The following is a 14,183-nucleotide window of genomic DNA, read 5'->3' on the forward strand; positions in this document are numbered from 1 at the left end:
AGGCAAGCCCTTGCCCTCAGGGAGCTGACGTCTCAGTGGGGAGGTGGGGAGACCTGCGTGGGCCGAGTAAGTGAGCACATCACTGGGTCTGTTAGATGCCGCGGGATGGCACGGGTAGGGTGGTTTGGGCACCTTTATGCCTTTATTTAACCTTATCCAGTGCGTGCTGCGTGAGGGACTATGTCTTTATGTTACCAATGCGGTAAACCCACTATCCACCACTGAGTCCCTGGAGGTGGGACAATCACTATCCCCAGTTCCCAGAGGAGGAAACCAGGGCCCAGAGAGGTGAAGTCGCCCACGCAGCGTCACCCAGCGGGATCGTGTGGATAGTGTGGATCTTCCTTTGAACCAAGACTGCCTGGCACTCTGCTCAACTGGCCGCTCAAAATAGAGTCTAAGACGGTAAGATTTTTAAAGGGCCAAACACTAACTAGTTTCCGGGTTATTGTTTTGGTGACTGTCATAGTGTTTATCTGACACTATGGACCAAACACACCAGGACTGAAGTGGGCTGGATGAGGGATAGACAGCAGGAAGGACTTCCAACACCCCCTTTCCTTTGAAGGGATTTGGGAAGGGGTTCTGGGGAGGGGGCAGGGCTGGACCCAGGCCTGAGGCTTACTTCAAGAGGAGGCCAGGTGCATGCAACCTCTGCCTGTCAGAATGAGGAATGTGGGACGCTGGCGCGTGGGAGTGGGCAGCTCCCCTCTCCCCTTCTCTCCCCTTCTCCCCCTGCCTGGACTGCCTCTCACTTAATTCTTTCTAATTAAACCAATTGGATGTGCTTCCGGGAGGAGGGAAATTGGGCGGGAGGTTAATTGTAACTAAAAATACCTCCCCCACTTCCTGGGGTGAGGAACTCGTGAGTTCTGGGGCGGCCTGTGAAGGAGATGGGCATCGCTGAGTAGGACAGGAAGTGGGGACCCCAGCAGGGTCTGCGGGGTGCACTGGGTGGGCAGAGGCAGCCTGTCTTGGGACCGATATGTGTGACCATTGTCTGCTGTGGCTACCAAGGTGGACTTAGGGTGCTGCGGTCGGTGTCCGGCTGTAGGGAGGGCTGTTGGTCCAGCGGGCGCCACCAGGAGTGTGTCCACAGCCGAGCCTGTTCCTGAATGGGGTGCTGTCCCTGAGGAATGGTTTGGTCCCTGGCTGGCTGTCACTTTGTGCCTTGTGGGGGGGGGGGGTGTGTGTGCGTGCGCTCGCGTCTGTGATTTGGAGACTCTGGGCATTGCTATGTGGCTCTGGGTGGGATTGTGCGGCAAAGCGGGTCTTTGTAACTGTGTGCCTCCTTTTTTTATGTGTCTCTCTGTGTGGCTTTGTAGCATCTTGTGAATTATGTATCCACAACAATGTGACCATCGATCATCCAGCTCAGATGCATCAGAATGTGAGGCAGAGAATGAGCCCAGGCGCCCTCCAGAGGGCGCTGGGGAGCCATGGAAGGTGTCCGTTTGGTAACACCTTTATTGAAATGTAAACTCAGAGACAGTAAAATCCACCCATTTGAAGTGTGCAGTTCGATGGCTTTAGAATAGTCACAGAGTTGTGCATCTATCACCACAATCAGCCAAAAAGAAACTTTCCACCTTCTGGAGTCACTCCCCATCTACCCCCAACCCCCACACCCAGGAAACCACCAATCCATGTTCTGTCTATGGATTTGCCCATTCTGGACATTTCATATAAATGGAATCTTACAATACATCGTCTTTCATGTCTGACTTCTCCCACGTAGCATGTTTTTGAGGTTTTTCCATGCTGTGGCATGTGTCGGTGCTTTGTTCCTTTTTATGGCTGAGTACTATTCCATTGTCTTGGAAGAATTTTGAGCAGAGAAAGGATAGAATTGGGTTTGTGCTTTGACCCTTGGGCTACATGGGGAGGGTGGGTTAGAGGGGATGTCATTGGTTGAATTGTGTCACCCAAAGAGATGTGCTGAAGTTCATTCCAGAACCTGTGAATGTGACCTAATTTGGAAATAGGGTCTTTGCTGATGATCAAGTTGAGGTCATAGATGGGCCCTTATCTGACTGTGTCCTTATAAAACAGGGAGATTTGGACACTTGACAGGCATGTAGAGAGAAGGCCACGTGAAGATGGAGGGCTGCAGTGATGCACCCACAGGCCAAGGGGCTCCAACGCTGGCCAGCAAAGTGCCGGAGCTGGGAGAGCTCAGGGAGGGCTTCCCTATAGGCTTCAGGGGAGCACAGCTCTGCCAACACCTTGATTTCAGAATTCTGACCTCAGGAACCGCGAGAGAAGTTTCTGTTGTTCTGAGTCATCCATTCAGTGGTCCTGGGTTATGGCAGCCGTGGGAAACAGACACAGGGAGTGAGGGTGGAGCTGGAAGACAGGGTGGGCGGAGGCCGGGGCAGGATGTGGGAGGCAGGAGAGGGCAGGCACTGAACTACTTAGGAAGGCACGCAGGGGAAGAATATTAGAAAGCAGGGCCACTTTTCAGAGAGGAGAGTGCCATCAAATTAATGTTACCTGTATTCAGTGGGACACTTGAATCTATGTAAACACAACAAATTAAAATCAATAAAAAGAAAAATTAATGTGTCACCTCAAGGTCATCATGTGCTGTCCCTAACAGCTTATAGCAGGTGGGAAAATGGCAAAACACAACTAAGATGTGGACGATGAGGACCAATGAATAACAATTGCAGGTCACCAATGACCCTGACAGAGTGGTTTCAGTGGGGAGAGGGTGGGGACAGAGGCTGGACAGGGAGGGGCTGAGGACGCTGGGAAGTAAGGATGGGAGCGCTGCACGTGTGCCCAAGGGTGTAGGTACAGGGGGTTCATTTCTGCCGAAACGTGGAGATGACCCCAGGTGTATTGTGTGATGATCAGCAGACAATTCTGATCCATCCCAGATTATCCCAATGATGGAATGGTGACTCACAAATAAATGAGAAAAAAATTTTATTAATTTATTTTTTTTAGAGAGAGAGGGAGAGAGAGATGAGAAGCATCAGTTCTTTGTTGTGGCTCTTTAGTTGTTCATTGATTGCTTTCTCATATGTGCCTTGACTGGCAGGCTTCCGCCAAGCCAGTGACCCCTTGCTCAAGCCAGGAACCTTTGGGCTCAAGCCAGCGACCATGGGGTCACGTCTTTGACCTTACATTCAAGCCAGATGAGCTTGTGCTCAAGCTGGTGACCTCGGGGTTTTAAACGTGAGACCTCAGTGTCGCAGGTTGATGCTCTATCCACTGCACCACCAGTCAGGTATGAGAAAGATCTTGTTTGGTTTTCTTTTCTTTTTTTAAAAAAGAGGAAGCAGAAAGGAGGACTTAGGGGTTGGATGCAGTAAGTAAGAAGGAAGAAAAGTCTATATCTGTATTTGGGTTTCTCCCTCAAGAGATTGTCCCATTTCTCTGTTGTCACAGGTGAGTGACTGATGAGCACATCTTGGTTGCGTCTTATGCGTGAGGTGTAATTGTATTGAATAGCTATGTTTGCTGAGCACTTCTATGTGCTGAGCACTGTTCTGAGGCACTTAGAACTTCGTGAGGTGGGGCTATTATTACCCACATTTCACAAGTGAAGAAACATATAAAATGGGGACGACAGTGTCCTCCCTGCCAAGTCCCAGCCCTCGAGGGTCTCTGCTGCAGCAGTGGTCAGTGCCAGGGGCCAGCAAACCCACAGGCTGGCACTGTGGTTGTGAAAGATAAATACATTGAGCACCACAAAACATTGCTGAGAGAAATTAAAGGACCCTAAATATATTTTTTAAAAAGGAGGGATGTTCCATATTCATGGATTCCAAGACTTGCTTTTGTTGAAATGTCAACTTGTCAATTCTCCCTAAATATCTGCAGTCAAGACAGTCCCAGTTGAAATCCCAGCAAGCATTTGTAGAGATGGGCAAGCTGGTTCTAAAATGTACATGGAAGTGCATAGGACCTAGAATGGTCACTACTATTTTGACCAAGAACAAAGTTGGAGGCTTGGCACTACCTGATTTCAAGATTACTGTAACACTACAGTAATGAGACAGTGTGGTTCAGGGACAGCTGCAACAAATAGATCAATGGAATAAAGCCTAGAAATGGACCCACGTGGATTAGTCAATTGATTTTCAATAAAGGTGTCAAATTAATTCAAAGGGAAATGAATAGTCCTTTCAGTAAATGGTGCTGGAACAATTGGATATTAACATGCAGAAAATGAACCTTGACTTTTAACTCACATTAGACACAAAAACTAACTGGAAATGGATCATGGACTTATAGGTAAAATAAAAACTATAAAACATCATGACCTTGGGAGTAGGCCAAAATTTCTTAGCATGCAAAAAGTACAAATAATAAAAATACAATAAAAATTAAAAATTTTTAAATAAAAATAACAAATATAAATAATATAAAGTAGGTATATTCTAAAAATTAAAATAATTATTAAAAATAAAACACACAATAATAAAAATAATATAATAATTTTAAAGTACAAATAAAAGAAAAATAATAAACTAAATTTTATCACAATTAAAAACTACTCTGCAAAAGACACTGTTAAGAAAATGAAAAGGCAAGTATAGATTTGGAGAAAATATTCACAATACATGTATTTGACAAATATGTTTATATTTAAATATATAAGCTATATATTTATTATATATATAACTCTTTCAAATCAATAAGATAAACAGCCCCTTTATAAGAGGCAATATATTTAATATAAACTACAAAACATATATAAATGGTTAATATGCTCATGAAAAAATGCTTAACATCATTAGTCATAAAAATGCCATTACAACCAAAATAAATATCATTAGAATGGCTTAACTAACAACTACTGACAGTCCCAAGTCCAAGTGCAGCATGCTCGGAGCGCTCAGACGCTGCTGGTGGGCGCACGAACTGGTAAAGCGACTTTAAAAACCAATTTCAAAGACTGCTAAAACTGAATACATCCAATACTGTGACCTCGCAGTTCTGCTCCTGGATACACGCTCCACAAAAATGCAGTGTTTCACCCAAAGCCAGGTACCAAACCACATCAACTCCCATCAACAAAAGAAGAGATGCAGTGACTCATTCATACAATAGAGCAAATAAACTGCAGCTCCATGCAACATAATGTGGAGCAAAAGCCACATACAAGAGAGTACATTTTTTTTGAAGTTCCAGAGTGGTCAACCCTGGGCAATGCTGTTAGAAGTTGGACTGCTGGTCACTGCTGGGGGCTGGGGCGAGGGGACCCAGCAGGGCACTGGGGCTGCTCACGGTTTGTTTCCTGTTCTGGATGCTGGTGGCAAGGGCATATTTCATTTTCTGGAAAAATTCATCTAGCTGTTCACTTATGATTTGAGCAATTTTCTGTGTTATGCTTCAAGAGAGAGTCTTAAAAAACCGTTGAATGAAGGCATCCACACTCTGCATTTTGCAAGACCCCGCTAAACTGCCTTCCAGAGAACTTGGACCAGTTCCCTCAAGGCTGATGGAAGTGCCCATTCCCCAAACTCACCAGCAGTGAGCATCATCAATCCTTTTAATCTGGGCCAATCCGATGGGTGAAAAGTGATGTCTCCAGGGGTTTACTTCATGCATTTGTGAGAACAGCAAAGTGACAGCCCCACGGGGAGTTTTGAGCGCTTATCGGAACAAACATCTCCAGGTAATAAAAGGATAACTTCTGTATTGCTTGTTAAGGGCCACAGAGCTCACCCTTGAGAGGCTGTGACCCCTGGGTTTCCTCAATTCTCACTGATGCCCTGACAGCTCCTTCTGACCCACTCCCCAGGATGGACTAATTGGGTCAGACACCAGGAGATGCTTAAGGCTTCCCGGTGGACACTGGATGGCTTTCACCTTTAGCGCCGCCTCCAACACAAATATGAAGAACTGTTTCTTGCCCACAGGACACTTTTTATGTCTTAACACGGAAAAGAGGAAAAGCAAGAACAGTTCTGGCTTGCTGCATAGCTCAGTTGGTTGGAACATCATCCTTATACACCAAGGTTGTGGGTTTGATCCCTGGTCAGGGCACAGACAAGAATTAACCAATGAATGCATAAATGAAACCAGGAACAAATGCTTCTTTCTCTCTCCAAAACCTATAAAAAATAAAAAAACACAGTCCCAACAAGCCACGATGTTCTCAGGTTTGGCTGAATGGAGGTAGGGAGAGCTCCAAGGTTCTCCCTTCATCTATTTATATTTCTATTTTTACTACTTTGGGTTGGAGAACACAGACGGGAGGTAGAGATTTGATGACAAAAAAATAAAAAAGGTCCTTAAAGATTTTATTTATTGATTTTATGAGGGGAGGAGGATGAGAAATAGCTGCTTCGTTCACTGATTGGCATATGTGCCTTAACCGGGCAAGCCCAGGGTTTCAAACCAGCGACCTCAGCGTTCCAGGTCAGCATTCTATCCACTGCGCCACAGGTCAGGCCAGGCAGAATGGAAAGGCTTGAGAGTAAAGCCACCATAAACAAAGTCAGAAGCAGCAGACTGGAAAGAATGTTTCTAATATCTACAATGAAGCTGAGAAGCCAGAATGTATGAACAGCTTATTACAAACCAGTAAGAAAATGACAAAGAACCTTATTAAAAAAAAAAAAGTCAAGAGCTGGAGCCAACAGAGAAGAGGAACCACAGCGGCCCAGAGCAGTGGAGATACCAGGCGCACCGCAGTCGCGGAATCAGGTAATGAAGTCAGCGCAGCCTGCCCGGAGGACGTCTGGGAGAATCAACCAAATGATTTGTATGTAGCACCTCCAGGACCTACCCCAGATACACAGGATCTGGAAATGACACAGGCACAGGGCTTTTCACGCCAGCTTTGTCTGTAGGAACACGAGATGAACCGTCCCTCTGCACAGGCCCATCAGCAGCACGTCAGCCACGCAGCACAGCAAACAGGTCTATCCCTCTTCAAAAAGCTCTCCCAATCATACCAAACCCAAGTTGCAGAAACACAGGCATATAATCCCGTTTTGAAAAATGGAAACACTCCATTTCCATGTGTACCTGATTGAATAGTCATACTAGGTGCCATGGGATGACGCCAACCTGACCCGTGGTCACCAGAGACCAGTGAGGAGGTAGCTGGTCCAGTCCCTGCGTGGAATGGCAGTGCCCGGGGTCGAATTCTGGGTCTGTTTTATTTTTTTTATTTTTTTGTATTTTTCTGAAGTTGGAAATGGGGAGGCAGTCAGACAGACTCCCGCATGTGCCCAACCGGGATCCACCCGGCATGCCCACCAGGGGGCGATGCTCCACCCATCTGGGGCATTGTTGTGTTGCAACCAGAGTCATTCTAGTGCCTGAGGCGAGGCCACAGAGCCATCCATCCACAGCGCCCGGGCCAACTTTTGCTCCAATGGAGCCTCGGCTGCGGGAGGGGAAGAGAGAGACAGAGAGGAAGGAGAGGGGGAGGGGTGGAGAAGCAGATGGGCACTTCTCCTGTGTGCCCTGGCTGGGAATCGAACCCGGGGCTCCTGCATGCCAGGCTGGCGCTCTACCACTGAGCCAACTGGCCAGGGCCCGGGTCTGTTTTAAAGAGGGAGCTGATGGGATTGGCTATGAGCATGAGTGCAGGTGGGAGTGGCGGGGACTCGTGAAGGGCATGGCCAGACTGATGGGGGGCACTGCTCTGGGCCACTCAGGGCCTCAGAACTGTGGGAACACAAAACTCCCCACAGTAATGCTCGAACCCCTTGGTTGGTGGGGTGGGGGCGGGCAGGAAGGGGGGAGAGAGAGGGAAGAGATCAATATGTGAGTGCTCAACGCTGAGCGAAAGGGTGCATCAGGTATAAGTGGACTCGGTGAGAACTGCCAGCCCGGGGGCCCCAAGTCATTCTGGCTGGGTTACACCTGAGATGGTTGGGCTGCAGGTGTCACTGCCAAGGAGGCAGCTGGACATGGGAGTGGGGTGGGGAAGGACTGGGGCCGGCCAGCATGGGCCCACCAGAGGCCAGCGTGGACAGAGGGAGCGAGGGCAGGGCAGGGCGTGAACACTGACACCCTCCCCCCTCCCCAGTTCTCCGGGCCAGAGCAGGGTCTCCCTTGTTCAAAGGAGAGCAGAGGTCCTGAGCATAGACCTGGTGGAGAGCAAGGCCCCAGGTACCAAGATCCTGGCCTGGGATCTGAAGTCCTTGTTTGGCCACACGGATCCCAGGAGCCCTCAGCCGGTAGGAGAGCCCACAGAGCAGCAGCTGCTGCCCCAGGGTGGGCGGAGCAGCTAAGGCTGGCCTCAGGATGTCAGACCTTACTGGTGGGGGAGGGACCAGACTGCAGTTCTGAGCCCAGGACAGGGGTTAGGGAGGAATCCATGCCCTGCCCTGGGCTCCTGCCTAGCCGGGCTCACACATGCTGCCGCCGATGCCGCAGCACCTCCGTGGGTGTGAACAGAAAGTCCTTCTGACAGGCCTCGCAGTGGTACGGCCTCTGCAGGGCCGAAGTCTTCTGCTGCGGCTCGAGGGCGGCTTCCTCAGTTCCTGAGAGAAGGGAGGCTGAGGGGTGCTCTGCTGCGGGCTCGCACCCTGACCCAAATCCTGGGTACCCGAGGGACTGGGACCTCCCGGCCTTGGGGAACCTGGCTCTCCCTCATCCAGGAAGCCTTCCTTGATTAATACACGCACACAGAGTCATGTCTTTAGTCTGTGTCCCAGGAGAGAGACGGGAAAACTGAAAGATACAGCCAGAGCCCCCTCAGGTGGGCCCACGCACTGTGGCAGACACTGGTCAGGGCCTGCCCGCTACGGCATCCCCGTCTAAACAGAGGATGCGGCCAAGGTAGGGACAGCCGCAGGACAGAAAAGAACAAGAGACACAGCCACAAGAGATGCAGAAGCAGAAACACAGAGGCGACCCACAGACAGACCAAAGAGAGACAGACAGAAAGAAATGAGAAAGTGACAGCCCTCCAGACTGTCCCCAACCCGGGCCCTGGGCCAGTGACAAAGCCCATGGTGGCCCCAGCCAGGATGAGAGGGTTGAAGATGTCAGTCCCAGAGTGTCCAGTGAATGCTCAGAAGCCCAGGAAACAACCACGGGATGGACAGATGGCCGGATAGGCACGGATGCCCCCACAACCACGTCCTTACCTGGGGGGCCGTCCTGCGGGGCCTCTGGGCAGGTGTTCTCATGAGTGATGCGCTCCAAGGGCGTGAGGGGCATGTGCAAGCCGCAGTGGGGGCAGGTCCAGAAGGTGCGGAGACAGTCGCTGTACAGGTCTGCGTCACTCTGCAGCAGGCAGGCTGTGTCAGGGCTCGGCCCCTGTCCCTGCCCCCCACAGACAGCCTGGGTCCCTTCCAAGAACCCCTCGGGGCTGGCAGGCCCCATTCTGAAACTGCATTCCTGGACTACGCTGAAATGTGGTTGGGGGAGCTCCCTAAAATCCCATCCTCAGGGGCAGGAGTAGGAGGGCCAAGGGGGTCCATGCTCACCGTGAGGCAGTTATAGGTGAGGAAGTCAGTGACTGTGTAGCCCCCTTTGGTGGGGTGGGGAGAAAGGGTAGAGCTGCCAAAGAGGCCGGGGAGACTGGGGGCAGTTGTGATGGTCTGGGGTCCCACATAGAGGTTCTGGGTTTCTAGCCCTGTGAGCTGCCGGAGACTGTAGGGAACCTGAGGAAAGAGAGACAAGAGATAAACTCAGGGAGACACTATCAGAGCACCTGGATCCAGCAGTGCCTGAAGCCCACCCCTGGGCTTTTTTGTTATGGAGGCCAAATTCTTAAGCCAATCACAACATGCTTTCAGACACTCATGACCAGCCTTGTCTAAAACATGCCCTGATGCCCCCACCCCATTTCAACTCCCTTTCCCAGGCCCCTCCCTGTTCCCTGCCACTTGTGGGACCACATCCAGACTGTGAGTCTGGCCACCTTGCCCCTCCTTCCCCCAGCACGTCAGCCTGTTCCTCTTTCCCTGGTTCACTGGGTCCCTCCACTCCTCCAGGATGTCATCTGGATCATGCCCTAATCCCCTACCCCTGCCACTCGCAGTAAAATCAGGATAAATTCTCAACTCCCACTTAAGAGGTAGGGGGGCTGGTTTCAAATCTGCTCTCTCCGAATCCTCCTGTCTGTTCTCCATGGGCTGATACCTCGCAGCACCCTCTCACACCCTGCAAGCCCAGCCGCAGGGAGGGGCCCTGCACGACGCCTGCAGGAGCCACTGAGTAGGCCTCTGCAGACTGAGGGCTACAGGTGAACAGTGTGGTCTCTGAAGCCAGGCACTGGGTCAAATCCTGGCTCCTGCCCTTACCAGCAGTGACCTTGGGGTCGTCATCACCCCCCCCCATCTGAAAACTCCCAATGTGCATACATTAAGTGAACTGGAAGCTGGGTCAACCCAGCCTTAATCCCCATGGCGGACCCCCTTCTGGGCAAGGGTGGTGCAGGTACCCAGGCAGTGGTGGGTACCTTGGATGCCATGAACTGCAGCAGCTCCCTGCTCAGGTCCACCACCTCCTGGCGGCTGACAGGAGCCTCCTCCTCTTCCTCTTCATCCAGCTGCCCCCGATGGGCCTGATGGGCCAGCTGCCGGTCCAGGGCACTTTCCCAGTGGGCACGGAGCCGCAGGGTAGCTGCCAGGAGCCGGACAGCACTTTCACTATCTGCAAGCTGGAGCTCCAGCCAGCCATCAGCCACCAGGCGAGAGCAGTCACCATTGGTGTCCAGGGACCGACTGAACAGCAGGAGGGACTGGGAGAGAGGGGGCAGAAAACAGGCGGTGGGTGCAAGGCAGGATGCCATCTCAGGGGACCCCCATTCACCCATCCACCTGCCCATCCATCCACCTACCCCTCCATCTACTTTTCTATATGATGTACCCGTCTACCCCTGCCAACATTTACCAGATGCCTACTTTGTGCCAGGCACTCACTTGGGGCTGGAGATACAACTGTGACCAAGACAGACCGAGTCCCTGCCCCCATGGTGCTAATATTCTACTTGGAGAGACAGACTAAGAGGGGTCAAGTAGGGTATGTTCTAAGAAGGAAGGAAGTCATTACCCGGGCTGGGGGCAGACAGCAGAGGGGGCATCCACATCTTGATAGGCTGGGGTTACACGCATGTGCGCCTTTGTCAACCCTCATCAAATAATGTTCCTAACATTTGTACATGACACTCTATATACATTTTACCCTCAAAAATATAAACAAACAAACATCAGATGCACATAAATGGGACGCATGCTGAAGCATTAAGGGTGAAGGGCACTGATATCAGCAATTTACTCTGAAATGCATTGAGAAATTCAAAAGCAAGCCCACCTACTGAAATGAGTAGAGAGTGGACAGAGGACAGACATGTCATCAAGCAAAAGGCCAATGTCATTTGAAGGGTCTTGGGAATGAGGGTATGAGTGCTCACCATACACTTCTTTCAACTTTCCTGTCTGAAAGTCATCAGAATATGTCGAGGAAATTCTACGGGATGGGGCGGGGGCAGGTGGGTGGGGCAGGACTGGCCGGGGGTTAATGTTTTGGGGACTGGATGGTGGAACAAGACTGTTCAACATGTGTTCTGTCTACTTTGGTATGTTTAAAATTCTGTTATGGCCTGACCTGTGGTGGCACAGTGGATAAAGCGTTGACCTGGAAATGCTGAGGTCGCCGGTTCAAAACCCTGGGCTTGCCGGGTGAAGGCATATATGAGAGTTGATGCTTCCTGCTCCTCCCCCCTTCTCTCTCTCCTCTCTCTCTCTCTCTCTCCTTTCTAAAATGAATTTTAAAAAAAAGAATCAACCAATGAATACATAAATAAGTGGAACAAATTGATGTTTCTCTCTCTCTCTCTCTTCCTCCCTTTTTTCTCTAAAAAAAAAAATTCTGTTATGAACAAACTGGGCAGGGGGAGAGGGAGGGGGGAGACGGAACTACCAGGCAGCATCCAAACCAGCAAATCTTCATTTCCTCCCCAAGGCTGCTGGTGGGCACCGCTCTGCCCCTGCTAGCTCGTTCCTGCTTTCCAACACAGACTGAGCATCCAACCCAACCCTTTGTATTTATTTGTGTTTCTATTGACCGTCTGCCTCTCCCGTGCATTGTGAGCCCCACAACCGCAGCCCCTAGACAAGCCATTACTGCCTGGGCCAAGGCAAGTGCTTAGAATGAAGGAAGGAATGAGCACAGCTGAGCACCTTAGAGCTGACTTCCACAGGGTCAGTGGAAATCAGTGTCAATAAAATCACCTGAGTTCAGGGAGCCTGAAATGTTTCTACTTTCCCTTAACATTCTCTGGGGTCATAGTGAGGGGGTCCTGGTAACGGGACACCCATGGCCCTGGCGCTTTGGCTTGGCCACTTGCTCACTGTATGGCTAAGGCAAGCAGCACGTGCCCCCCGCCCCAGCCCGACCCCCCCGAGCCTCATCTTCAGCTCTATAGCAGGAATCACAGCCATCCCTGGTCTCGCAGGGTGGCTACTGTTCTTAGGATGCTCACTCTCTGGCTACAGGCACCTATGCAAGTATATCTGCAATCCGAGCAAGTCCTCAGCTTCCAGCCCTGTCCAACCATTTGCTCCCACCTCCCTGTTTCAGCCCCTTGTCAGACCCTGTCCCAGCTCTGCTCCAAACCTGGGGGGAGGGAGGGAGGACGCAGCTCTAGTCCCACCTGCCTTGCTGACCTTCTTTTTCTCTGACCTTATCTCCAGCAATTCTTTCCCCCACCGACTCACTGCTTCAGCTGTTCCCTATGCAAGCCTTGCATGTGTGTGCCTCAGGGCCTTTGCACTTGCTGTTCCTGCTGCCTAGGGCAGTCTTCTCTCAGGGATCCCTATGGCTCTCTCCTCTCTTCCTTCAGGCCTTTGCTCAATTGTACCTTCTCCAGATCACCTTATTTCATACTAGAACCTGCTCCTATCCTCACCCTCATCCCATCTCTCCTAATCTCCTGACCCTATTCTTTTCATTTTCTGGAACACTTACCACCCTCTAACCCTCACTAAGCACTGTCCTATGTTTATTGCTGTTTTCTGTCCTTCCTGCCAGATGTCAGCTCCAGGAAAGCAGGGACTGGGCCTTGTTCAGCTCACTGCTGTGTTCTCAGCACCTTCAGTAGCTCCTGGTACACAGCAGGCACTCAACAGGGAATCGTGAAATGAAACAACCCCAGCCACCAAGTCTGAGGCTGATGCCTGCAGTCAGCCGGTGGAGGTGGAGGTGGGGGTGGGGTATCTCGGCAGGCCTGAACCATGCACACGGCCCTGGCAACAGTCCTCACACCTCGGAGCTGGAAGGTGGGACAGGACCCACCTGGAGCGCAGGAACGCGGACACAGTTCACCAGGTATGGTTTGTTGGTCTCTAGCAGGGAGACAAAGGCGAGGAGCTGGTGCCTGCTGCTCATCTTGTCCTTGTCATCTGAAAAGATGAACAGCATGGCTCAGGCCCACCTGCCCGCTGATGTCCCACTCAGACCCCTTATGTCCATCTGTCCCCTGGGGGCTGCCTGTCCCCCAGGACCACTTACCCACTTACATGTGTCTATGACTTAGTTTTAAAGTCATAGTAAATATGACTTGGGCGATTCAGTGATATTGAGAAATATTGTTAATTTTGTTAGGAGTGATAACAGCATTACAGTAATGCTAAAGACAATCACTATTATTATTACTAAATGATATGATGTCTGAAATATGATTTAAAGTACTCTAGAAGAAAAGAATAAAAAGTAAAGGTAACTGCCTGGCCTGTGGTGGCGCAGTGGATAAAAGCATCGACCTGGAATACTGAGGTTGCTGGTTTGAAACCCTGGGCTTGACCGGTCAAGGCACATATGAGAGTTGAAGCTTCCTGCTCCTCCCCCCTTCTCTCTCTCTCTCTCCTCTAAAAAATGAATAAATAAATAAAAATAATTTTTTAAAAAAGTAAAGGTAAGGATGGCAAATGCAGCTACAGAAGCTGGTAAGGATCTGTCTACTTGGATGATGCATAGAGTTTTTCAAAATTAAAAAATAAAAGAAAGCCTGACCAAGCGGTGGTGCAGTAGATAGTGCGATTGTTGGCCTGGGATGTTGAGGGCTTAGGTTTGAAACCCCAACATCACCTGTTTGAGCGTGGGATCATAGACATGACTCCGTTGTCGCAGGCTTGAGACTAAAGGTCGCTGGCTTGAGCAAGAGGTCACTCGCTCGGCTGGAGCCCCCGGGTCAAGGCACATATGAGAAGCAATCAGTGAACAACTAAGGAGCCATAACTATGAGTTGATGCTTC

At 50.4% G+C, this 14,183-nt stretch overlaps 1 protein-coding gene across 5 annotated transcripts in view; it reads right to left on the reverse strand.

The window, feature by feature from the left end:
- Positions 1–5,518: 5,518 nt before the first annotated feature.
- The window catches only part of DHX34 (DExH-box helicase 34), a 54,374-nt gene continuing 45,709 nt past the window's right edge, over positions 5,519–14,183 (reverse strand). For all 5 annotated transcript variants that reach the window (XM_066271694.1, XM_066271690.1, XM_066271689.1 and 2 more), the window contains exons 13-17: positions 13,225–13,331; positions 10,388–10,669; positions 9,411–9,587; positions 9,069–9,207; positions 5,519–8,459 (exon numbers count right to left, since the gene is read on the reverse strand). In XM_066271694.1, the coding sequence (XP_066127791.1) occupies positions 8,326–8,459; positions 9,069–9,207; positions 9,411–9,587; positions 10,388–10,669; positions 13,225–13,331 (839 nt within the window). In that variant the 3' untranslated portion in view covers positions 5,519–8,325. The remainder of the gene's footprint in view (positions 8,460–9,068; positions 9,208–9,410; positions 9,588–10,387; positions 10,670–13,224; positions 13,332–14,183) is intronic.

This window comes from Saccopteryx bilineata, chromosome 3, assembly GCF_036850765.1.
Source record: "Saccopteryx bilineata isolate mSacBil1 chromosome 3, mSacBil1_pri_phased_curated, whole genome shotgun sequence".
Classification (NCBI taxonomy): domain Eukaryota; kingdom Metazoa; phylum Chordata; class Mammalia; order Chiroptera; family Emballonuridae; genus Saccopteryx; species Saccopteryx bilineata.